General features: G+C 38.5%; 3 protein-coding genes across 7 annotated transcripts in view; 2 read left to right on the top strand and 1 right to left on the bottom strand.

Annotated features, from left to right (window-relative positions):
- The window catches only part of si:dkey-237h12.3 (teneurin-3), a 179167-nt gene extending 172749 nt beyond the window's left edge, over nt 1-6418 (top strand). For all 5 annotated transcript variants that reach the window (XM_056382542.1, XM_056382545.1, XM_056382544.1 and 2 more), the window contains 3 exons: nt 1391-3002; nt 3634-3764; nt 4368-6418. In XM_056382542.1, coding sequence (XP_056238517.1) covers nt 1391-3002; nt 3634-3764; nt 4368-5120 — 2496 coding nt within the window. In that variant the 3' untranslated portion in view covers nt 5121-6418. The remainder of the gene's footprint in view (nt 1-1390; nt 3003-3633; nt 3765-4367) is intronic.
- Nucleotides 6419-12163: 5745 nt separating this feature from the next.
- On the top strand, nt 12164-17778 carry tdo2a (tryptophan 2,3-dioxygenase a). Its single transcript, XM_056383730.1, has 12 exons — nt 12164-12316; nt 12487-12592; nt 12727-12817; nt 13182-13252; nt 13817-13944; nt 14063-14249; nt 14449-14556; nt 14669-14780; nt 14985-15042; nt 15595-15674; nt 16006-16096; nt 16433-17778. Exons 1-12 carry the CDS (start codon nt 12282-12284, stop codon nt 16584-16586), a joined length of 1221 nt encoding a protein of 406 aa, XP_056239705.1. The 5' UTR covers nt 12164-12281; the 3' UTR covers nt 16587-17778.
- Nucleotides 17699-25027, bottom strand: ctso (cathepsin O). The gene is made up of 8 exons (XM_056383731.1): nt 24694-25027; nt 23312-23417; nt 22898-23022; nt 20690-20857; nt 20205-20326; nt 18851-19014; nt 18072-18164; nt 17699-17948 (listed from the first exon to the last, which is right to left on the bottom strand). The coding sequence occupies exons 1-8, from the start codon at nt 24898-24900 to the stop codon at nt 17914-17916; spliced, it is 1020 nt and encodes a 339-aa protein (XP_056239706.1). The 5' UTR covers nt 24901-25027; the 3' UTR covers nt 17699-17913.
- Between the last annotated feature and the right edge of the window lie 555 nt (nt 25028-25582).

Genomic DNA, 25582 nt, shown 5'->3' on the forward strand with positions numbered 1-25582 from the left:
AAAAATGGTCTCCAGAAATGTTTTGAACAGTGTGGCTGGTCACCGTCCCCACCTCTGGGACATATTTCTCATCCTACTTTGTAAAGCAGGGCGGGACCTGAAAACGAGCTGAAGCTAACAAAGACTGGACACCCCACACATAATATATAATCGAGACCGTTGAACATTATGCGTTCAAGCATTAGAACCAATTACAAAAACAAATGAACAAATGGCAAAATCGTGGGGTGTACTGTAAATGAGAGTAGTTATTAATTTATAATCCACTTTATCAATTTAGTGCAGCATTTAGTGCTGATGAAGTTCACTCACCTTCAGCTCTCTGCACAGTTTAGTCTTTACTGCCGTCATCGCTTCCAGATTTAGCAATTTTCCTTTGTGTCTTTGCCCTTTTCACATGCACTGTACAAATTGTACAAATTATAGGGGTAAACTCTTTTGCATGAATGGCCATTTTTTTAATACATCACAATTGATATCCTTGTAAGATTTTAGCAGTTGCCTAATGACTGTAATCACAGCCTATCTGTTGCCCATTGTGTAGTTCCTGTATTTAGCCAGTTGTTAAATATGTGCTCCTTTCTCGTTGCTGAAGCCTAAAAATGTGTCGGTGTTGGTGGAAGCAGTCGTTTTCACATGTATCCCTGACTTTAGTGTACACCTTGGAAACAATTTATTTGTTAAGAAAAAAAAAAAAGAACAATTAACTAAGGCTAAATTACATACATTAAATTATGATTTTAACAGTGTAGAACATGTATACCACGCATAAATAAAAAGATTTTTCTCAGCCACTCATTCCTGGCTGCATCTTTTCATTGCGTGACCTGGAGAAGACATGTCAACACTCTGACATAAGGAACACAGAGAGCTCAGGGAGCACAGGGAACCTCAATGTAGGTGCGGATGACTGGGCATGACATTTTAACAGAAAAGGTGGTGAACTTTTAGATGACTGTACACACTCCAAACTGCATATACTGTAAATTAAGTAAACTAGTCTCTCTGGACCTGCAGTTAAAAGTAAACATTGCTCATGTCAACAAGTGTGTGTTACTGTAATAGACAATAATTAATAGTTGAACACATTTACAAGAGTAAACTCCCTCCACACTAGCATGTCAAGTATTTCAGATCAATATATAATTATAACTTTAAAACTAAAGCTGTATATTCTGCATTAACAGATTAGACAATGGGCAGCACAATTGGTAGCTACTGTCTCATAACAGCCTAGTGCATTTTTCATACATCCTGTTTCTCCTTTTCTCAAAAAGGAAATGTCTTCTCATTCTGCTTGTACTCTCCCTGGCTGGTATTACAAATATATTATGTATAAATATTACGTAACTCAAGAAAACACTTATTTTTTTTGCTCTTTTCCCCTCAGTCCATGGTTCTCCTGCTCCACAGTCAGCGCCAGTACATATTTGATTTCGACTCTCTGGACCGGCTTTCTGCTGTCACCATGCCAAGTGTGGCACGCTACACAATGCAGACCATCCGTTCAGTGGGTTATTACAGGAACCTCTATCACCCCCCAGAGAGCAACGCCTCAGTGGCTGTGGACTACAGTGAAGATGGCCTCCTACTGAGGGTAGCTCACCTCGGTACAGGACGCAGGGTCCTGTACAGGTATCGCCGGCAGAATAAACTTTCAGAGATACTCTACGACAGCACAAGGGTCAGCTTCACCTATGACGAGATGGCGGGTGTGCTGAAGACCGTCAACCTGCAGAATGAAGGTTTCATCTGCTCCATTCGTTATCGCCAAGTGGGTCCCCTGGTGGACCGACAGATTTTCCGCTTCAGCGAGGATGGCATGGTCAATGCACGTTTTGATTACACCTATGACAGCAGTCTGCGTGTCACCAGTGTGCAAGGTGTCATCAACGAAACGCCGCTACCCATCGATCTATACCAGTTTGATGACATCTCAGGAAAAGTTGAGCAGTTTGGAAAGTTTGGGGTGATCTACTATGATATAAATCAGATCATCTCCACTGCAGTCATGACCTACACCAAGCACTTTGATGCACACGGACGCATAAAGGAGATCCAGTATGAGATCTTTCGTTCACTCATGTACTGGATCACTTTCCAGTATGATGATGTGGGCCGAGTCACCAAGCGGGAGATCAAGATCGGTCCCTTTGCCAACACCACCAAGTACAGCTATGAGTATGACGTGGATGGCCAGCTCCAGACCGTATACTTGAATGACAAAGTGATGTGGCGCTATACGTATGACCTTAATGGAAACCTGCACCTGCTGAATGCAGGAAACAGTGCTAGACTTCTCCCTCTGCGCTATGACTTGAGAGACCGCATCACCCGCCTTGGTGATATCCAATACAGAATGGATGAAGACGGTTTCCTTCGTCAGAGAGGAGCAGAAATCTTTGAGTACAACTCTAAAGGGCTCTTGGTTCGGGTCTACAGCAAGAGCGGTGGCTGGACGATTCAGTACCGCTATGATGGACTCGGCCGCAGAGTATCCACCAAAACCAGCTTGGGCCAACACCTGCAGTATTTCTACGCAGACCTGAGCTACCCAGCCAGGATTACACATGTATACAACCACTCCAGTTCAGAGATCACCTCGCTCTACTACGACCTCCAAGGCCATCTCTTTGCTATGGAGATCAGCAGCGGGGAGGAGTTCTACATTGCCTGTGATAACACTGGCACACCTCTGGCTGTCTTCACCAGCAACGGACTCCTCGTCAAACAGCTCCAGTACACAGCATACGGTGAGGTCTACTTCGACTCAAACCCAGACTTCCAGCTCGTGCTAGGGTTTCACGGAGGACTGTATGACCCCCTGACCAAACTGCTGCACTTTGGGGAGCAGGATTATGATATAATGTCTGGAAGGTGGACTGTTCCAGATGTCTCTACTTGGAAAAAAGTTGGCAGAGAGCCTGCTCCTTTTAATTTATACATGTTTAGAAATAACAACCCCATCAGCAAAGTCCATGAAGTGAGAGAATATGTTGCAGGTAAGTGATATTGCAGTTGATCCTGCTGGTACTAGTGATGATAATTAGGGCTGCTACTAATGATTTATTATCATTTTCACTATCGATTTTTTCTGCTGTTGAATTTCTCCATGTATTTTATCTATAAACTGTCAGAAAATAGTGAAAAATACCCATTATAATTTGCAAATTCAGCTGTTATCCTCGTATCTGAAACATTGATCGAGACGTTCAGTTTACTATGATATATGACAAGGAACAGCAGCAGATCCTCATAATTTAAATGCTGGAAAACACTGACTGTTTGGCATTTTTGCTTGAAAAAATAACAGATATCAAAACAGTTGCCTTTTAATTGTCAATTGGCTAATTAATAAATCAGCCAATTGTTGTAATGGTCATCATTGATCTGAATGAATTTAGGGTTATTTGTAGCTCTACTTTATAGATTTTACTTGTTTGTTATTTCTTTTTAATACTTAGCATTTAAATGACACTTGTTAAAACTTGCATTTGTTCTGGCTCAATATACAGCATTAACATTTTTAACAAACAAATGGTTTTGCTAATGAGAATGTATAAGGTAAGGTACAAAGGTTTCCATGTTGTAACTTGGAACTTTCTGCCTTTAATTTTTCTTTTTCATGCACAGATGTGAACAGCTGGCTCGTAACCTTTGGCTTTCATCTTCACAACACCATTCCTGGCTTTCCAGTCCCAAAATTTGATTTAAGCATGCCGTCCTTTGAGCTGAGGAAGAGTCAGCTCTGGGATGATCTGCCGGTGGGTATAATTAATATCTCTTATGCATGGTGAACACAAAATAAACAGAACTATTATACACCTCAAGCCAACAGGCAATTTGCTTTTGATAGTGTTGGGGTTCAGACAGACAACAAAAAACAATTTTGTTTTTTTCTTTTACATCAGTATTTTGATGATGCCATCTCTTAATTGGATTGCTATGCATTTCATAGAATAGCAGTTTTAATTGGGCCATATTTGCATAATAATATGTATAATAAGCAAAGTGTACTTTCCTCTGTCTTGTTGTTTTAGTTACTAGCTGAACACACTTCAACAGTGTCTAAGTTGATATAATATATAACATTATAATATATAAATAAATAAACTTTTAAAACAATCTTTTGAAGCTATTTATGCTAGGCTTCTTTAGTCTAATTCCCTAACACAAAAAGTGTTGCTGTAAAATTGTCATGGGGGATTTATCTCCTTTTGGCTTGAGAACACAGCTTGAAAAACACCATTATCTTAAGACGGGGATGAAAAACTCTCTGAAGCAGAGCAGTAGCTGGTTCTAAATGGCCTGGAGAGTCAGGTTCTGCCATGTTCAGGCGTTAACGTTTCACTGCACTTTTCCTACAGTCTATCTCTGGGGTCCAGCAGGAAGTAACCAGACAAGCCCACTCGCTCTTGTCATTCGAGCGGCTGCCAGAGGTCCATCTCAGTCGAGGTCGCAGAGGTGAAAAGTCTTGGCTGTGGTTCTCAGCAGCAATGTCTCCCATCGGAAGAGCTGTTATGTTTGCCATCTACAAGGGCAGCATCCATACTCACACACTCAACGTGGCCAGTGAGGACTGTATCAAAGTTGCGACAATCCTCAACAACGCGTTCTATCTGGAAGACCTCCACTTCACTATAGAAGGACGGGACACGCACTACTTTGTCAAGCCAGGCCTTCCGGACGCCGACCTTGCCGCGTTGCACCTCACTAGTGGACACAAGACTCTGGAGAACGGTGTCAATGTGACTGTCTCCCAGTCCACCACAGTCATGGATAGTCGGACTCGCCGTTTTGCAGATGTGGAGATTCGTGCCGGCGCTCTAGCTCTTCATATCCGCTATGGATCCACGGTGGACGAGGAGAAAGCGCGAGTTGTTGAGCTCGCTCGTCAGCGCGCCCTTGCGGGGGCGTGGGCAAGAGAACAGCAACGAGTGCGAGATGGCGAGGAGGGGGTCCGCCCCTGGACAGAGGGGGAGAAGAGGCAGCTTTTGAGTAGTGGAAAAGTTTTGGGCTATGATGGGTACTACGTGCTCTCTATCGAGCAGTACCCAGAGTTAGCAGACAGCGCTAATAACATCCATTTTCTTCGGCAAAGTGAAATTGGGAAAAGGTAACAATACGAGGTGCATTTTCTGCCAAAGAGACTTCATTTTGGTAGAGACATACTAGCGGACAAAATGAACAGCAGCTGTAATCAAAGGTTGCCGATATGTATCCTGAGTGTCCATGTGTTTTTTATAAAAAAAAAAAAAAAAAATAAGAAAGGAAAAATACAAGCGGTCAAAAGCAATGCTGTGCATTGTGACCTAGGGACTACAGAGTAAATGTATAACTACACCAAGCCTTAACATGGCAAATTACAGGTCAGTTCCTCTGTAGCACAAGCCTTCTGGACTCTGGACTCTCAAACAGAGGAATAGTGGTGTCTTTGGAGAAACAGTGAGCTAGTTTAGGTGTCTTATGTTTGGTTTTTGTTTTTACCAAGAAAAGTCTGGCTCAACAGAGAGTATTCTAAGAGCAAAGGAAATGTTTACATTATGCATATCTGCACTTCTCTAGAAGTACGGGGCTCATGAGTTCACCTGCCGAGAGCAAACAGTGTCCTTGAGCAGATGTTTTTTTTTTTGTTGTTTTTTTTTTTTTTAAACCAGAGACTTCTGACATTAGACAGATTCTCACCAAACAGCCACTATGTATACCAGATTTAGCACTGTAAACATCAAAATGTCTTATTCTCTCTGAGATGCTTTTAAATGGAAAAAAGAAACTGTTTCCATGTTTAAATACCCAATATTCATTGTGAAAAAAAAGGACAGTAAAGGTATGAAGAACTCTGGTGGGGGAGACAAAGGCACAGCTGTGTCGTGGATAGCACAGGGACACCATGTTTTGTAAATTATGCAAGAGTTTTATGGCGTTTTTTTAAGAAACTGAATAAATGTCTGTATTAGTCATATTAACAGTAATTTATGTTGTGTTTATACATAACAAATAAAGTCCAGCTGATTTTGATTTTTTTTTTTTTTTTGTTTAATTTCTTAGATTTTTCCAGACATGTATTTCTTTTTTATGTTCCTCCTAATATGGCTAATGTGGGGCTTCTTCACAATGCTCTGTTTAAGTAATTAACAGAAACCTGTGCATGTAGTGACAAGTATTTACAAGTGGTGATGTATCTATAACATGCAGTCAACTATTATTTCCACTAAATTTAATGTTTATTGGGCATAATGCCTTTTGACCTGGCTTCCTGTCCAATGAATATTTCATCAACACAAATATTTCATGAACCCATCTCACATAAACAAGGTTACAGTGGATCCAAATATAGATCACATCCATGTTCTCGGTAGGTATAATTTTTTTGAATGTTAAATGCACTCATGGATTAAAATGATATTGGGGTTCTTTTGGGTGTGTTGTTTTTTTAAGAATTGGAACAGCTTTTATGTTTTCAAGTCACAAATCAACAGTTCAGTTTGAAAATGAATATCAGAAGTGACTAAATGTTGAGTTGAGTTACTCAGACACTTATTTGGATATAATGCTTAAGAAAGTCTTGCCAAATATTTATGTATTCATTGCCTCTGTTACAACAAAAAAAAAAAAATCAAAATTACAAATTGCATTAATGATTTAAAATACATCTGAGCTACTGAACCAAAGGAGACAAATGCAGCACTACTCTGAAGCCAGCTGCTCGAGGCTGTTCTCAATTGAAATAGCTGCAAAAAGTTTTAATGCAACTAACCTGAAATATAGGAGTAATCTACACGGTCAGCATCGCAGTCACAGAGGATGTTAGGTATACGTTTATGTGTATTTGTGTGTGTATTTAATCGCTCAATTTTTTAAATTATATGTAGGTTGTGATCAGCTTTGCCGTACTTATGCTAAATGTTATTCTTCAAAGCACAGAAGAGTTTTGATGATAGAATGCATAATTCTGAAAACAACCCCTCCATATGAAAGTGATTTTCTTTTTCATGGTAAACTTCAAACAGCATTTCAAACCAAATGGGAGTAGAATATTCTTTACTCAAAGGTTGTTTTATGCCGCTGTTTTTGACCTCCTCTCTGCTCCTCCAGAAGCCCACAGATTCTTTATGTCATTTCAGAGATTAAAAAAAAAACATGCTTTGGCATATAGAGCTCTGTAAAACTACATCTCTTTGAATGTTGCACAGCTCAAAATCTAAAATACATGCCTTCGAAGTTCTCATCAGACTCCCTCTGGGCATACCACCCCTCTTCACCACCAACTTATAACGAAATATCTTATTAAAGTTCCCCTGTGAGCAATTTTCTGTTGTTCCTTCACACTGAAATTACAGTGAACTTATACAAACCCCCCATTTGTTTTGATATATCCATACAAAGAGCTTCGAACCCCACCAAACCCCTGCTGGAAAATCTTCAAGTACAAACTCAGCTCTGCCAAATATGAAGCATTCAAATCTTTCATTCTCTTAAAAGTCCTTTGATGCTCCCTAGTGGTACAAAGTGCATAGTTCAGACAGTCATCCAGCTGACTGTTTATCTACATATCATGTAGCAGTGCACTTGTTATAACAGCAGCCACCACTGCACTTTCATAGAGGACAGAAAAACATCGTTGCTTTTAGCTACAGCTTCAAATAATTCAGTCAAATTCTAGTGATTAGTGGGCCAGATGTTCAGGAAAAAAAAACCCAAAATAATCACTTTTGGATACTCCAGGTTAATTTAAAGAGACATCAAATGGAATAGATAAACCAGTAATATGAAAATGATCCACAGTGCTGCTGCAATATCACACTGTGACCACAGAAGGCACTGCCAAAGCAACAGTACGGCCTATCACGACGCAGTGCAACTAGACCTACTTCAAAGGCTTATATAAAAGAGATGGCACAACTTTGCAAGAACATCAAAGACCTAAAAGCATCATGCAATAACCACATCAGAGCGCTGGAAAAATGAAGCTTGTTTCATAATTCAGTCAAGCTTCAATTAATGGACGTAACACAGAGGTAGCCATATGGAATCGCACTACCAAACATGAAATGACTTTGCAAGCTATATTTCCCATTTTGGAGTCACAATGACTTGAAGGGAAAGCTATACATCACATATGAGGCCTGAGTTTGTCGTCATACAGCTTGGATTTATGTAGGTGGATGATTTGGACTTTTGTGCAGCACAGTGGCCTTATATCAAACTGGTTGTTACTGCAGTGAACCAACATCATTTAACTATAAATTTTGCATCCACGCAAGCTGAAATCTGTCGGATGTAGGGATTTAAGAAACAAGCTTGCACTCAAGTTTGAATTTTTTATAAAAGCTCCCCACTCAAAATCAATTAAGATCATATGATGTAAAGCTTAGAGGAAGGAAATCTGCAGTAATTTAAAGTGAAGTTGAATTTATAGTAGTAATACTGCAATTATTAATGTGATATTAGCAACGGACGATCAAGTGCATCAACCAGGCAGATTAGATAATTATGAACATAAAATAGTCAGGCCAAGCGCTCTAATGAGCTTCTAGTAAATAAAATAAGTGTGTAACTGACTACTTCTCCAAAGGAATCACACATTTTGAGTCTAAATTTACATTCCCCTTCACGGGATGTAAACATTTAAACACATTTGCTGCATCTTATTTTTGTAAAATTCATTTCTGTGTTGGTGTCCCTCCATGACTTTTTACCACACCTACTATTTTTGCCAAGCAACATTATTACATTTTCACAAGCACAAAAGGTGACATGTTCATTATTGCTTTTTCTCACCTCTTGCTGACAACCTGTGGACTGTCTCCTCACAAACTCCAACAGGACCTGTGGATAAACAAAATAAAATCACAGGATTGCAATGGAAAGCAAAAAAAAAAAAAAAAAAAAAAAAATCATGTCTGTTCATTTAAAATGTTTCCTTGAAAGATTTTTAAAACATATAAGTATGAATTTAATGAGGGGAGAGTTAAACCTCTCAATCTCAAACTGTAGCAGATAGTAACACTGTAAAAAAAAAAAAAAGATTTAAAAATCCCAACAATGCAGTTTCCAAAACTACAAAGCAATCTGCCCTTTATTGCATTTTGTTTCTGAACTGAATGGATTTGCATGTAATGTATAAAAAGAAAAGAAACAATGGAAAGGCCATGTTTCATTGTACTACAATGAATGAAGCAGCTGCACTCATGACCTAACTGTATTATAAAATTCTGCCTAGTATTCGGTACCAAACTGTAGATGTACTGTAAAAGAAAGAAAAAAAACATCTTCTCTCTGCAGACACAGGTGACAAAAATAATCTGAATCAAACTGTTAAAATTTTCTCCAAGGACAATGTGTGAACCACAGGCATCTAGAAGGGCTGACAGGATTTTTCTTTCCCCTCAGATCACAGAATAATTATTTTATGTCAAGATGAAAACCTTGTATTCTGAGCTTTTATATGAGCTCCGTTTTCCTGTGGACACAAAGCAACAATCTTGTGATCTTGACATAACCTAAACTGTCATTAAGATGATCATTAGCATCAAAGAAAAAGAAAAAAAAAATCATTCCGATATGGGAATCACCTATAAGCAGCAGTTTCTACCACTTATGTTGTCACTCATTTTGATGTGAATCCTTATCACTTTTTGTAGCCGCAACCAAGCAAAAATCCCTGTAGGATTGTAATATATATTAATACATGATAGAGTGTCATAGTTAGTTTACTGTAACCTGTGGTGACCAAAATGCTGAAGTCACTGTAGTGTTACATAATATCCCCATAATACAGATAAATAATTAACCTGCAATATAGTGGGTATAGATTAAACATTAACAAATTACCTTTTATCTGTTTAATTCCATTGTACGTAACTTTTTACTGTTGTATTTTTGTACAACTAAACCCTGTTAATCCAAAATTTACTAAAAATAATAAGTACACAATAATAACTGTAAAAATATATAAAAGTCAAGATAACAGTGTACATTGTAAATGTGGTGTGCAACCAGACATGGTAGTCATGGTCATAGAAGTCATTATATCTGACTTCTGTTGATTAAATCTGATCATTACATCAGATAAAAATCTATATTTTTACCTTTAACTCTTATTAATAAAAATATAATTTTTATCTGAGCAGCTAGTGACTCAATGATCCAAAGAAGACATTAGTTCATATTATGTCAAGATCAAAATAATTATTCTAAACTGAATTATTACAGTATGCAATAATTTATAATAATTATTTCTAACAGCGTAGCTGGAACACAGAGAACAAGATCAGCAACAGGCTGATCGTTCTATTGATACAAAAACATTTAGTTGATCTCTCTGTTCTAACAAATATATTGATTTTAGGAGTTAATTATTCCTGAAACTCTCATAATGGCTTGAGAGTCACAAAAAGCCTCAAGTTAAATCTGATGCAGAGATGAAGACGGATGTAGCCACTAGCAGGGCTGACACTTGACAAACACACCTCAAACAGGAAACTGTAATTGCACGGTTCAAGGACTGGGGGCCCAGACAGAGGAAAACAGCTTAACTTTCATTGGAGGCTCCATGGCAGTGAGGCAAACACAGGCCACATCCCTGCTAATGAGTGTCTCACTCAGACCTTGGAGATCATGTGTAATGACACGTGCATCATATCAGTGAGATGGACAGGTCTGTTAAAGCTTCGAAGACTTAAACCGACAGGTCTCCAGCTCTCTCAACTAAGGTACCCCCTCTCTCTTCACTAGCATCCCATTCATCCTGGCTAAATGGGAACAAGAACAAAGCATTTTGGGGTGGTTCTTGTTCACTCCTCTGCTTTATATTGCTAGGCTTGTACCATGTCCCAATTCAGAAATAGCTGCTTGTTATCATCCCTCTGATCTTCTGAGGACAGTTGCACAGGCTGTTGGGACTCTACTTGAGAAGTCTATAAAGAGTGTGGGTGAAAAACAAGGGAGCTAATGATCTTGAAGAGATTTAGAGGATTGTGGATTTTGAGGCTTACTCTGATGAAACTGGGTTAACTGTTGTTCAAAAAGGACTTGCCTGTTGTGATTGACAGTGGTTTGGTGGGAAGGACGAGCCTATCATTATTTTTCTACCGATTCGACCAATTGCGGATGAAAACAAAAAATAAACATTTCCCATGAACTGGAATGACATTTTCAGCTGCTAACATGTGTTGGATGGTCACATTCTCCAGCTCGAGCAGTGTGTACAGTATATCTCATTTGTCCCATTCACTGGACACAACACAAACATAAGCATAGTGTACTTTTTTTTTCTGAACATATTACGTGCAGCCCGCACACACTCACAATAACCTTGTGTGACTAAGGTAAATAAATTATTAACCAATTTGCAAATATTTACAGATGAGTCCAATGACCTATAGAGTGGCATCAGTAATTCCCTGAGAGCACTATGATGCAGTTTGGAAGAGGTTAATGAAGACAGACTTCAGCTTACATTTATGACTCAGTGTTTATGGTTTGCTGGTGGGTAAAGATTGTCAAATCCAAGAGTTCTTGGTTAAAAATTACTTTTATGCCATCATAGTAAACATAGCTCCAATTTGACTAACATTTCTTTCTCTTAGCACTTTATAATTAGCAAGTGTGTTTTTAGGATTAAACAGAAATCAATCCTTTTACCCTGGTACATGGTTGAGGTTTAGGTTTTTTTTTTTTTCTTGGCAGAATTGAGTTTTTCATATAATTCTTCATTTAGTTAAAATTAAGTTTATCATTTAGAAGTTTTGATGACTAAATTAAAAGGACCCCAAACCTGTTATTTTATATACACACACACACACACACACACACACACACACACACACACACACACACACACACACACATATACATATACATATACACAGCAGAGTGTCACTGTCACAAAGTCCACAGAGAAGTTTCCTGACTTTTGTTATTTTAGCATAAAGGTCTTGGACAATAATTACACTATAACATCTTCTGCTGAATATATCTGATTTCCTGTTACTTTAGTTATTATATAAGTTATATGTATTTGGTATTTGTTGTTTTGCATTTTGTTATTTGAGAAGGATCCTGTGACCGTTCTTTTAACAGGTCAAACAAAGTCCAGAAGGTGGTCCTGGCTCACGGTAAACATGGGGCAAATAGAGGCGGGCCGGATGGTGACCACATCCTCATGAGGGATTGGATGAGTTGAGTCTTTAAAAATCTGGATAGCGTTGAATACAATTTTAGTAAATATTGGTCAAGGAAAAAGAATACATCTTTACTGCAGCTGATTTGGACAAGTCATGAGTGGATGTCCGTATTTTGAGAAGAGGCATTTGTACGTACAATTTTGTTACTTCACCTAAAATAGGGCTTTCAAGGAATTTGGCTGCTTTACTTTCCATGTTTATTGAAGTTTTTCTAATTCCACTGGCTGCAACACTCTTAACAGTTTGCATTAGTTTAATCCAGGGAAAACACCAGGTGACCTCTCTCTTCACACTGCAGGTTATTCAAAAACAAACCTCCAAATCCAGAAGACGATGAGGATGCCTCTCAGTCCGGGGTTAACAAAGCCAGTAAAGGAGGAATAATCTATGGAGACTACCTGCAGGTAGAAAACACCACCTATCATATGCATCAGTCTCTGTGTCTGGCTTTTTAAATGAAAGATAAGTATCGGAATTTGCATTTGTTTTTTAAGGTCAAGTTTTTAAGCCAAATGGCTTCTTTGTTTCCAACCCTCAGCTCGACAAAATTGTCACGGCCCAGGTGTTGCAGAGTGAAGTAAAGGGTAATAAGATCCATGATGAGCACCTCTTCATTGTCACCCATCAAGGTAAAACTAGCTTTGTAGTTTAAGAGTATTTTTTTCTACTGGTCTGACACATAAAATTGTTCTTTTAATCTTGTATTTAGTCTTTATATTTTTCTTCTATATTCATCTTTTTCTTTTAATTTGAAATGTTTGCAATTCAGTTTCAAAATTTATTTTTTTTTGTATAAATTCAGCAATTCATTTGAAAAAAGGGAGATTGCTGCTTGAAATTCATACAAATCATTAAATAAAACAACCAATTTATAACAATCAAGCAGCAGATTTATCACTTATTTAAATATTGTATAGCTAAAAAAAAAAGGACAATAACTTTTTTTTTTATCTTGTAACATTACACTACAATGTTTTTTGTGTTTTTTTCCAGCCTATGAACTGTGGTTCAAACAGATTTTGTTTGAACTTGATTCAGTGCGAGAGATCTTCATCAGTGGACACGTAAGTCACATTTCTGAATCCATGTGATTGTATTCACACACAAAAATAAGAGCCTGAATTAGCCTGTATCAAACATAAACAAATATCTTTATTTTATTTTATTTTATTTTATAATACATAGTCTTTAAGTATCCTCTCAGATATTATTCTGGAGCAGAGAGGAACATTTTGTATCACTAATTTCAAATGTTTTGGAGGTGATCTGTCAGTGTTGAACACTGAATGCTGCTCAGAACAAGAAATCATGAAGTAGAATAACTTAACATAATCATCAGAGAGGAGAACACTGCTAGTCAGATCTTGCAGTACCTCTGTTGAAGAGAAAGTTATATTCAATAGGAATTATTCAGTCGTTCTGGCTTTGGAGCTCAGTCAGGAAAAAATAAGAAATGTTGTGCATCACCCAGGCTGATGTTCTAAATTGAAATTAGAGCAACGCCAAAAGTCAGAAACTCTAATTATTTCAGTAATTAGATTTTTTTTTCCCCTGTTTCAGGATATATACTTACAAGCTTTACTATGATTAGCAATTATTTCCCTACACATTTTTCCCTTTTCCTCCAGGTCCGAGACGAACGCAATATGCTCAAAGTCAACACTCGCATCCACAGGATTGTAATGATATTCAGACTGTTGGTCGACCAGTTTGCGGTTTTGGAAACAATGACAGCCTTGGACTTTTTTGACTTTAGGTGAGCTTATAACTAACTTCTGGGCATCTCTACTTCAGCTCTAAAAAATTTATGAGATGCACTCTGTCTGTGCTGTGTGCATGTATGCTTACTTGTGTGCGTTTGTGTTTGTGTGCAGGGAATACCTGGCTCCAGCCTCAGGCTTCCAAAGCCTCCAGTTTCGGCTGCTGGAGAACAAAATTGGGGTCCCGGACAACCTGAGGGTCCCATACAACAGGCGTCATTACAGGGACAATTTCAAAGGTCATGACAGTGAGATGCTGCTCGCCACTGAACAGGAGCCCACACTCTTAAAGCTAGTCGAGGTACGTCTTACAACCGCTGACCGCCTGCGTATGGTCATCGATTTTTAGATTTAGTTTATTTAAGCAGGGATCACTTTATTGTATTGTATATCTTTGTTTTTCCAACTCTGTGTTTGCCGTTTCTCGCTGTGGATAAGCTCATCTGCTACTGAACGGGGTAGAATTTGATAAAAAAAAAACCTTGGGCTGCTCTTCTCAGGAGTGGCTGGAGAGAACTCCTGGCTTGGAGGTGGATGGATTCAATTTCTGGGAGAGGCTGGAAATCAATATATTTGATGGGTTGAATCAAGAGAAGGAGAAAATCGAGGTAAGAGATGACTACCAACTTTCAGAAGAAAAACTTTCTTTCGCTTTCACTGGAGTGCACAGATGATTGACAAGAGACTGTATTTTTATTTATGGGTTGTTGTTTTGAAAAGAAAATGACAGATTCTGAGGAGAAGGAGGAACTGATGGCTGAGCTGGTCAAACAGAGAGAGCTCTTCACTTCTCTGTTTGATGAAAAGCGTCATGACCATCTCCTTAGCAAAGGTGAGGGCTCTCTACAAACTGAAAATCTATCCAATTAATTGAATCATCCCTTGTGTGTCAGGGGCTCACATATTTGTTTTTGGTCTAGATTTGACAGCAGTGTGTCTGTGCTATGTATTACCATATGAACTTTCACGCACAAAACTACATAAATGAAGACAATTTTACTTTAAGTAATATATTTTTTTTAATTTTTCTAACAAGGTGAGAGGCGGCTCTCTTACAAGGCTCTACAAGGTGCCCTGATGATCTACTTCTACAGGTTTGTGGTTTTAACAGCATTTCCTTCCCTTTTGTGGTCTGATAAAACTCTGCTGACACAGTGTATCTGTGTTATGCTTGCTTCGGATTCATAACGTTATAATAAAGATTAATAAAGTTACTTCTCTTAGACAGTTCAGGTTTTAACATCTTGCTTAAGAGCACCTCAGATTCCTGAGGCAGGGGTACTAAAATTACCATGTCACATCCCGGTTTTTAAAACTCTGTCAGCCATCCAGGTCATGTGATATCCAGCAGCTATAAACACTAGCAGTTGGACTCTCTGTGCTGTTTCATCACTCATTAGAGCGTCTTTGTCAGTTTTAGCACAAGGTGTGGTAACCAGCTTTTTAAAAACCTGTGTGGTAAGGATGTAACGTCACGACACTCATTAAGGCTCCGTGAGAGTCATATAACAGTCACCGAAAGGCGATAATTAATGTGAAACTCCTGGGTTCAAGATGTTAATGAAATTATGGGTATTAAATAAGTGATAGTCGCTCTTGTTTTTACAACTGCTATCAGCACCACTCAGTCTTCTCTTACCTTTCAGGGAGGAGCCGAGGTTCCAGGTTCCTTTCCAGCTGCTCACATCCCTCATGGACATTGACACTCTGATGACAAAATGGAGATGTAAGTACTATAGCGCCTCTGTCTGCTGTGATTCAGAACAGAAAAATGCAAAAAACAAAACAAATTTTTACAGAAAACTAGTGCTTTAATAATTTGCCCAAAAGCAGAGTTGACTAAGTTTACAGAGCTAAAGTTAGTTCACAACCTCAGAGGCAGAAGAATTGGATAACATCCTGCACGCCTGCTGATCAACCCAACAACCTATTCCCAATAAATACATTTTTTACTGATCTATGCCTCTCTTATGTCCAGACAATTTACAGCTCAAATGAAACATGCAGAGCCAAAACATCGCTCACGTCACGCTGAATATTTCTGTCTTTTGTTTTAGACAATCACGTATGCATGGTGCATCGTATGATTGGCAGCAAAGCCGGCACAGGGGGCTCATCTGGCTACCACTACCTGAGATCGACTGTCAGGTATTGTGTGCTATAAACTTTAACCAACTGATTAAACACTTTACACTTCAAGTATCTTAAACACTTCAGAGTTAATTTAGGTAAGGACAGGATACTGCTGCTCTGTGCTTATCTAAATTACCTGCCATGTGGTCGCTTCATCCAGATATGCACAAACTGTATTTAAAGTTCATTTCGAGGGAGCTATAACACCAGTTCTTGATTCAGTACTCATTAAATTTTAGCAGCAGTTTAAGTTAGCTTTTGTCCTTCAGAGTACAATTTGTGGCAGATGCGTAATTATATTGTAAGAGTACATGAGTAAAATTTTAAATACATTCTGCTCTTTCCATTTAGTGACCGCTACAAAGTGTTTGTGGATCTGTTCAACCTGGCCACATTCCTGGTGCCTCGCCACTGGGTGCCCAAGCTGAATCCCAATGTTCATACCTTTCTCTACATGGCCGAGTGCTGCGACAGCTCCTACTGCAGCAGCGAAGACTCAGACTAGAGGGCACCTCACCCGTCTGTCCCGGCTTCCTTTTTTTCACCACAGCAGACCTCACAACAGTGGATCATTTGCACAGCTGAAAGGTTTTAGTGGCAGGTGTGAATAGGTGGCCATCAAAACATGCAAAGAAACACACTGTTTCAGTATAGTGAGCCAAGATACAACATGAGGTTGGTGTACCTGAGAAAGTCCATACATTCAGAAATTATATTTTTCTCAAGAAATCAATATGTCCTGTTTTAGCACAAAATACCTAAATACTACATAGGATTATGAAGGACACTGAGCATCTTGAATCTTAATTTGATGGGGTTTTTTTTCTCTCTGGCATATAAATACAGAAAAATAACAAGTGTACAGAATTACAAAATTTGTAAAGGTAAAAACTCTTGTTTTCCATTGCACATCAAATATCCTAAAATTATGTTGGAAAAAGAACAAAAGAGCAAATTGCTAGTTCATTATTTACATCAGGCCACAGAACCTGTCACACAGCGTCTGACCCTGAATCAATCAAATGTCCATTTTAACTATTTTACTCTAATCTCTGATCCTGACTGCTCACAAAGTATAGCAGATGGCTCCTTGATAAGATTTGCTTAGATGTTTTCTCAATAAAATGATGCTAATTCACAGTAACTGACCTGAAAGCAAATGGATCGGCGAGAGCAGTGATCAAACTGGTGGTGATGAGGAGTTTTTACAAATGCATCATCTGTCATGCCAGCATGGGGGAGGTGTCAGAGATGGAGCTGTTTCAGACTAATAAGATATCGTATAGGTGCAAACCTCTGTGTAAATAAATCAATGTCAGCATCTATCATAAAACAATTTGTACAACGTAAATGTTAAACTATAACCACAAAATTTGTACATAATGTTAATAATGTAGCTGTTATAGAAGTGTTTTGTATAGTATTCTATATGGTTAAATTAATTTTGTTATGTATTTATGCAGTGATTAATGTGATCTCTGTATAGATAAACTTGAGTTATATTACCCATGACATGTATCTACCTTATGTATTTAATAAGATACATATTTTGTACAGTGCATCTATTCTTATTAGTTTTACAGTGGTGTGTGTTAATCACTCAGTTATTATCCAACATTTATCAACATATGAAGTGATTTATTTTGTTTTGGTGATGCAAGATGGTGACACTTCAATAAAAGCATTTTTTAAAGTGACACTTGAAGGCAAACAGATGACTGATTTCAATTTTGGCAGCCAGGAACACACACACGGTCGCTCTCACTCACACTCACACACACACACACACACACACACACACAGTGACACAGACAAAAATATACACAGTGTTGTTAAAGGAAAACTGCTGCCACAGAATCTGCAATACCTGGGAAGACAAGAAAAGAAAGCCGCATTAATGCCTGAGGGGATAGTGGGCACAGCTACATACAGACTACAGACTAAAAGGAGATATAAGCAGAAAATGAAAAGAGGCGGAGATCACACTTACCACAAACGTTGTCACCAATTTTTATATAAACATAACCCTCGTTCCCCCATGTCGTTCCCCAGGAGTTCTGCACAATCCAGTATGGAATGTCCCCTAAGACAGACAACATGCATTTCAGGATTGAATTATTTACAGGGTAAAGGAGCACTAGGAGTGTGTGACTATGTGTGTGTTTGTTTGTCTGAACTTGTGTGTGCACTGCAGCTGCAACCACTCTAAACTGTTACATAATCACTGACATCCTTGTTTAATACCCACAAAACGCAAGCGTGTGTGAAATAATTAATGATAAAAAATATATAAACCCTGCTGTGTGTCATGGCTGAAGGTTGAGAACACATACTGATAATAAAACTACTGTTTAACTTTGCATGTTTAAAACCTTTCAACCTCTCACAGTGATTTTGTATTTTAAACGTCGGAAACAAAGATTTAAGAGATAACCGTCCAAGTAATCAGAACTTCTATACTAAGAAATCTTGTGACATGACGTCAAGAAGAACACACACAAGTCTTATGTTTACCAACCCAGCACATTTCCAATCATTGTGTACTAAAGAGGAACAACAGGACAGGAAAAAGGCCAAAGGTGAAGTGAAGCCTACACACTGTAAACCCCGCAAAAATTGGTTTCATAATAATTAAATTACTTAACAGGCCCTGGGGTTTTCAAAACTTTCTTGACCTAAAAAGGTAACTACTAGCGCAAGTAAAACATAAAATCTCCTTTTTTCTTGAATTACGATTCTGTTTCATGATAGTGCGGTGGCAGTGTGTACCAGTAGTGTCGTATCCAACAAGCAGAACAGCGTGATTAGACCATTGGCTGGAACAGTGGTGTTGGATAATTCCTCCCAGGTAGTCCTGCCAGCTGACAGCATCCACGACTACAGCCAAAGGACCTCGCTCCACCAGCTGACCCATCATTGCCTCCTCTTGACCACTGAATAACAGATAAATAACACTGTACTTTTTGGTGGCATGTGTGGCGTTGGGATTACACATCTTTTTTGAGGAATTATCATGTAAACTATAGTGTAAAATAAGGGGTTGGGGGGGAATATGATGAATTTCCCCTCCGCTTCCTCTCATTCATCCAATGGGCGCATCAGTTTCTGAACAACTATTGCACATTTTCTCATTCATAAAATTGCCTTTTTCCTCATTCCCTATGACATATGCAGGCGTCCTGTGTCACCACATCTTGTCCTTCCCACCAGACAATTCCCACTGGGGACAGCTGTGATGCCTTGCTCTGCCAGGCTTATGACATATGGGGCACGGAGGGGTCGTGGAGTCGCAAGTCTGTGCTAAAACTATATGATGAATAAAGCCATTCTGCATCCCATTCAGCTTGAGGTGGGGTGTTGTCTTGTTGAAACTTTATGATCAGGTTTTTCTTTTGCCATGCAGTAGTAAAGATCTGGCTTATGAGCCCCGCTACTAGTACTACTATTACAATCCCCTCTACTCAATGACCCAGCACTCTGACCTTTGTGAAGACAATGGCAGGTCAAAGGGATGGTGAGATAAAGAGGTCTTTTAGTAGAAGTATGACATTGACATTTACTCTGTTTGAGAATTGCTGTATTTTTACTCTGCTTTACAGTTTATTCCTGTTTAAAAATCATTTTAAAAATATGATCATATTAACAATTATATAAATAAAAAGCTACATCTGATATATGTTGTATGGAAGGAAAGGAACTATACAAAAACTCTGAACTGTACTCTATCAAAATCAAAAATCAACTCTAACAGAGGACCCTGATGATAGCAATACTGTGCTAAAAAAACAAAAAGTATGAGTCATGTACGAGTATGAGTGTGAGTCACAGTCCTGTTCAATATTAAATAAAGAGGATCTGAATTCACTTTACCTCAAGATAACCTTTGGGCCAAAATAACTGGCCCAGAGTCAAGAACCTCTGAGCTAATGAGCAATCCATGTCTGTGTTGACACGGTAAACACTGTGGTCTGTTGTTGCGCAGGACCAATCCCCTTCCCCTCTGCTCTGTCCTTGGTACTTTATGAAAAACACATTAAAATTACATGTGATTTTACTAAGATATAGCGTTGTTAATTTTTAGCCTTTATTGCTCATAGACAACCTGCAAAAATGTGTCTTTTACCCAAAGTCATTTGCAGTAAAGTTCTTCACAGCAATGCCGTCATGTGACTGGGAGAAAAAATGGCAGATTCCCGTCTTGGCCTTGTAGGTATACTCGGACTGAGGCACCAATTTCACTCTGGTCTAGAAAGAAAATAGTTCATCTCAGTGAGTTTGTTGTCTGAATACAAAATCAAAATATCCATTCATCTTGTTTATGAAAGATTCTGGTGCAGGAACTGTAGAGAACACCAATCTTATTCTGCTTTCTCCCACTACATTTCTCTCTGATTAAAATACATAACAATATCTTTTTTAAAACACAACATTTAAAACATCAACACAGGTCTCCTCTTTCATAAACAGCCACTTAAGAGACAGAAATATTCAGTACATTTCTTGTGCATGTGAAGTAGTGGAAGTTAAGGTTTATTCTACCTTTGCATTGCGTTTAAAAGACCTGAAAATATGTTAAAGACCTTATATTATGTAAAAGTATTACCATACCTGTTTTAACCAATTCAGAGCAGAGGATGGGGAGCCACCGTTGCAACCTTCATTTTTAAAAGAGCAGTCCAGAACCTGCTGCACACTGAGCTGCTCCAGCTGCGAGCCTCCTATAGCGTGGACGGACTGCATGGCACCAACCGCACTAAATGCCCAACAACTCCCACACTGCAAAGGTAACATTATAATAATGAGAAAAACAAAACAACAAAGAAAGGTTGAACTATTATTTTATTCAAACTAAGAACACCACCACATCCTACAGTCTCCAAAAGAGAAAATCATTGTTTTGCTTATCCCTATCTCAATGTTTTGCTCGAGGAAACTTCAGCAAGGTAAATATTTATTTTCCATTGAATGATGGTCTCTGCTCCCTATAGCCGTACTGGCCCAATCATTTCTGTAATTCTTATTTGGATTTGGATAGTGCATAAAGCAGCAACTAACCTTCAAAGATTTGTTCCAAATCACAATACGTTTGAATGTGATGGTTTTTAGAATTAATACCTGAATTTTTAAAGACCTATCAGGAATCTACAGTGAGTGTGGATGTTGTACATGGTGATGGGGTGAGATGATCTGGCCAGTCTGAGTGAACTGTGACTAATTGTTTTCTGCTGCCATCTACTGACAGAAACACCTCAGGTATACCGTGTCTACAGCAAAATCTTAATTTCTGCTTCAGTTAATGTTCTTAAGTTTTAAGGCTGTGGAGCATTTGTGCTATTGTGATAGCAAAAGTTGCCCTTACACTTCATATCCAATATACATTTTATTGCTTTCCTGAAACTGAGACAACATACAGTGCAATTTCCCTGTGCAACATTTACAGCATCAGATTATGTTCAGTTCACTTGCTCAGCATAATTTCCCATAAATGTGATAAAAGCCTGAGCCCTCCATGTAAAACTCCAATATTCTGTTGCTCAATATGGTTCCATGGCTTAAAATCAATACCAAAACCAAAATCAGTCATTATTACTTGGACTGGTGATAAGTATGTGCTGAGTATACAAAATATTAGGACCATCTGCTCTCTCCTTGAAAGCGCTGAAATGCACTTGAGTCATAAAAGTGGAATCAAGGGAAGGGAAAACTGGATCAAGCTGAATTTATGAGATGTGAGGGGCTTAATATTTTGTGTCTTTGTGCGTGGTACTGCATTTTATTTTCTGACTTTCCATATCGCTGTCTGATGTGGAAACTTAGCCCAGGCAGGTTCACAGACAAAGCCAGAGAAAAAGGGCAAATCTGGGCAGGAAAACTGCAGCAGAGCAAAGTGGTAGGTGAGTGTGGTCATGTGTAGACACCACTCCCTGGAGTGGTAAAGCCTTACCTGAATTCAAGAGAGTAAAATATATGTTATCGCCTTCGCTTTTTCCTGTACGGGCTATGTCTCTCCCTGAGGACAACAGTTTTACAGTATAAATATCATCCCCGATGGCAAATTAAATGACTGAAGAGGTAAAGGACAAAAAGAGCGCAGAGTGAACCTGTGAGGACAAGCAACAGCTCCATCTCACCAACCCTCTCCCTGTTTGTGTCCCCAGGTCCAGTCTGTTCTCTGAGCAAATTTAATGACTTAGTTTGTCATTTTCACCTTCTTTTCCTTTATTATTACCAAAGTCGCTCTTCACTCAAAAATGAATTTTGCTTTCTGTTTGACCTTCATCTTCTGAAGGGGGACGGTTCCTTTGTGCTTTAGTTATGCACATCCAATCATGACTTTTTTGTGATATCCCAACAGGTTTGGAAGGTTTTTCAGTGAAGTAGGAGACATCATGCGTCCACAGGTGAAACATTTAAATTGAACAATTCAAAGAGGGAGAAGGAATAGATGATTTTCATCATTTTTAACTCAGTAATTGAACTGTTTTTTATGGGAAAAACATATCAGACAAATCATAAACTTTGTATTGGTTAAAAACTAAAAAAGCGAGGGATACACTTGTCAAGAACATCATTGTTTTGGCTGTATAATTGTGCGTGTTATGAGTGCCCTTACACACATTTGGATTCCCTATTGCCCACCTGTTTGTTATGACATCATCTGTTTGTTTTTTCATTAATGATCAAATGTTTTGATGAAAAACCCCCCCCCAAAAAAACAGACATTAATTTGTTTGAACGTAACCGAACTGTGTCTCTGTACCTGCAGTAAATCCCTGTCTATACACTATATCTATCATCTCTCTGTGTAAAACGTACTGCTTGTTGGTTCTGGACTGGTGCCACCACCGCTTTGTCCCTCCAGTCAAATTTGGCTGGGAGCCCCTGTGTCTTCAGTCCAGAGAAGAGGGGAGCTCTGTCAGCGCTTGCTCGCAGGTAGAGATCTGTGGATAACAGATACAGTTCAAAGTCACTCCTGGACACAAACACGCATGTAAACAATGACTGTGCAGATACAGCACAGTCATCCAGGGGGTAGCATGCTCAGTTACATTTCAACCAATCAACTGAACCGATATAAGTGTGTGAATCCATTTCATCTGATGAACTACCTTGAGTTGTGAAGAAACTATTTGGACACACAGAGAAGCATTTTCAGCTTTTTTACACCTGTCCATGCACCTAATCTCATCCTGCAAACTTAAAAATATGTGACAAAAAAATTCAGTCTACCTCTGAATTCCTTCTGTGAGAGGTCAGAGAACTGGTTGATGCCATACTTGGCAGCCCGTGGTGCGGTGGAAAATGAGTTCAGGAATGCGTGTCGCTTCGTAGCGTTCTGCAAAAACACAATCGACATATTAAAGTGTGGTAATTTATTGCATAAAATAATGATAATGAAAAGAAAAAGACAGCGAAGAGCAAAAATCTGAGGTCTACAGATGATTTTTCTTCTTCTTTTTGTTACATAACACAGCATGAGTGAGTCTGAACTACAACAAATTAGTTATCTGCATTGTAATATTTGATCACTAACCAGTGTTGGGAAAGAAAAATGTGGAAAGAGTACATTTACTCAAGTAGTGTTTTTGAATATTTCAAATGGCCACTGAACAGTGGCCACAAGTGAAAATTATGATATAATGGTAAATCCTGAACCCTGTGACAGCACCACCTTTCAAAGTCTCATTTTAAGTATTTTTCTCATAGTAATTCTGGACAACTAGTGTAATTTGTAAATGCAGAACTTGAAAGAGGTATTCATATATATTTACAAAAAATTCCAATTTCTGTGTGACTGATAAATTACTATTTTTTCTGTACTATATATTATCACTAGATTGTTCATAGCAAAACCATAATGTATAAGCAGAATTTTATTGCTGTATCTGCTCGAGATGGAGCTAGTTTTAAGCACTTTATTTATGTAGTTAGTTTTATCCAATGTTTCCCAACCTAGTGTTCAGTTCCCTCCAAAGTGCCACAAAATAAATCTGCAGACTTCTGAGATTATGTATTTTCAAAATAAATACTAATAATTATAAAAAAGACACACATTTAGACCTTTAAGTTCTGGTTGTTCTTGAAAGTTTTACCTTTTTGAACCCCAAGCAGTTATCGAAATGAACTGAAAAAACATTTTGGGGAATTTAGAGTTTAGGGGAAATGTCTCTTTAGTGAAGCCGTTTACAAATCATGATCTGAAATTACCAGTTTTGTCACCACTGATTTAATACTTCAAATGTGTTGTAATGTGTGTGGAAAAAATCTGAAATCTGATGAAAGTAGCATGACATGGAAATGCTCATGTAAAGTACAAACACTGCAAAATTGTATACAAGTAGGCCTAAGGTACTCAGGTAAATGTACTCATTTACTTTCCACCACTGAAAACCTGGTCACACTGTGGTATTAGGATTTTGACTTACGTTTTCTATCGTCATTTATTAAAATTAATTCTATAATATTGTACGATTCATGCAGAATTAGTCAACATTTCAAATACATTTCCTTCATCTACTTGAGTGGGCGTGATCTGTAGTGACGTTTGTTTTTAGTGAGTTGAGGAGTGTAAACACAGCTTTTCCACACGTCTCTGTCTCCCTTTCTCTTACCTGAAAATAGAGATGACGACGCTTAAATTCCTCGCTGCTGACTTCATACCGGCGGTGAAACTGTTCTCTGAACCAGTCGAAATCAACTGCAGAGCCATTCAACTTGCTCCGAGTCTCAACCGAGTTGACATGTTGACAGCGCAGAGGAGGAGAGACGAGTGTGCAAACGGTGATTATAACAAGTACAAACACCTGGCGAGCCTTCATTTGACGAAGAAATCTCGGTTACAAACGCGCACTGATTAAAAAAACAAACAAACAGGGAAGTACGAGTGTTTGTATGTTCGCGGAAAAGGTGCGGGTTAAATTGTGGCACATGCGCAGTGATCAAGAGGCTTCCTTTGAAAACAGAAAGTAAAGCATCATTCACAGGAGGGAGAGCATTTCAAATACTCCTATAAGTTTCTCATTGGCTTTAAATATGGATGCTTCGCACACTCTTTCAGAATAACCCTCATTATTAAACTGTTAGAATACACTGCATTTTATTAGAATTGTAAAGTTGTGAAATACGAGTTCATTGCACAACAGCAACACAACTGATCAGTGACAACTGGAAGGTTTTTGGTGGAGTATGGGCTCAGAATAGCCTCATAGCTAATGCATAAACAAAACTCAGGTTTTAACTGAAATCAGATCAAACATTTCACAAGAAGTGGTAAATCCTTGTTTACAAAAGCATCAACAATATATAACAGAGGCAACTGTTCAGTGAGCTCTTTACATGAGATACATCCATACTTCGATTGGATTGCCATAATTACACCTGAGGACTGTGTTACCAGTAAGCATAATAGCTCATTTAGTTCATAAGGACCAGAGTTATTGATATGTTGATTGACAGCGTTTAGCTGGGACTGATAGGGTTTAGAACTGACTGACAGACTGA

Source organism: Seriola aureovittata, chromosome 8 (assembly GCF_021018895.1).
Source record: "Seriola aureovittata isolate HTS-2021-v1 ecotype China chromosome 8, ASM2101889v1, whole genome shotgun sequence".
In the NCBI taxonomy this organism is placed as follows: Eukaryota; Metazoa; Chordata; class Actinopteri; order Carangiformes; family Carangidae; genus Seriola; species Seriola aureovittata.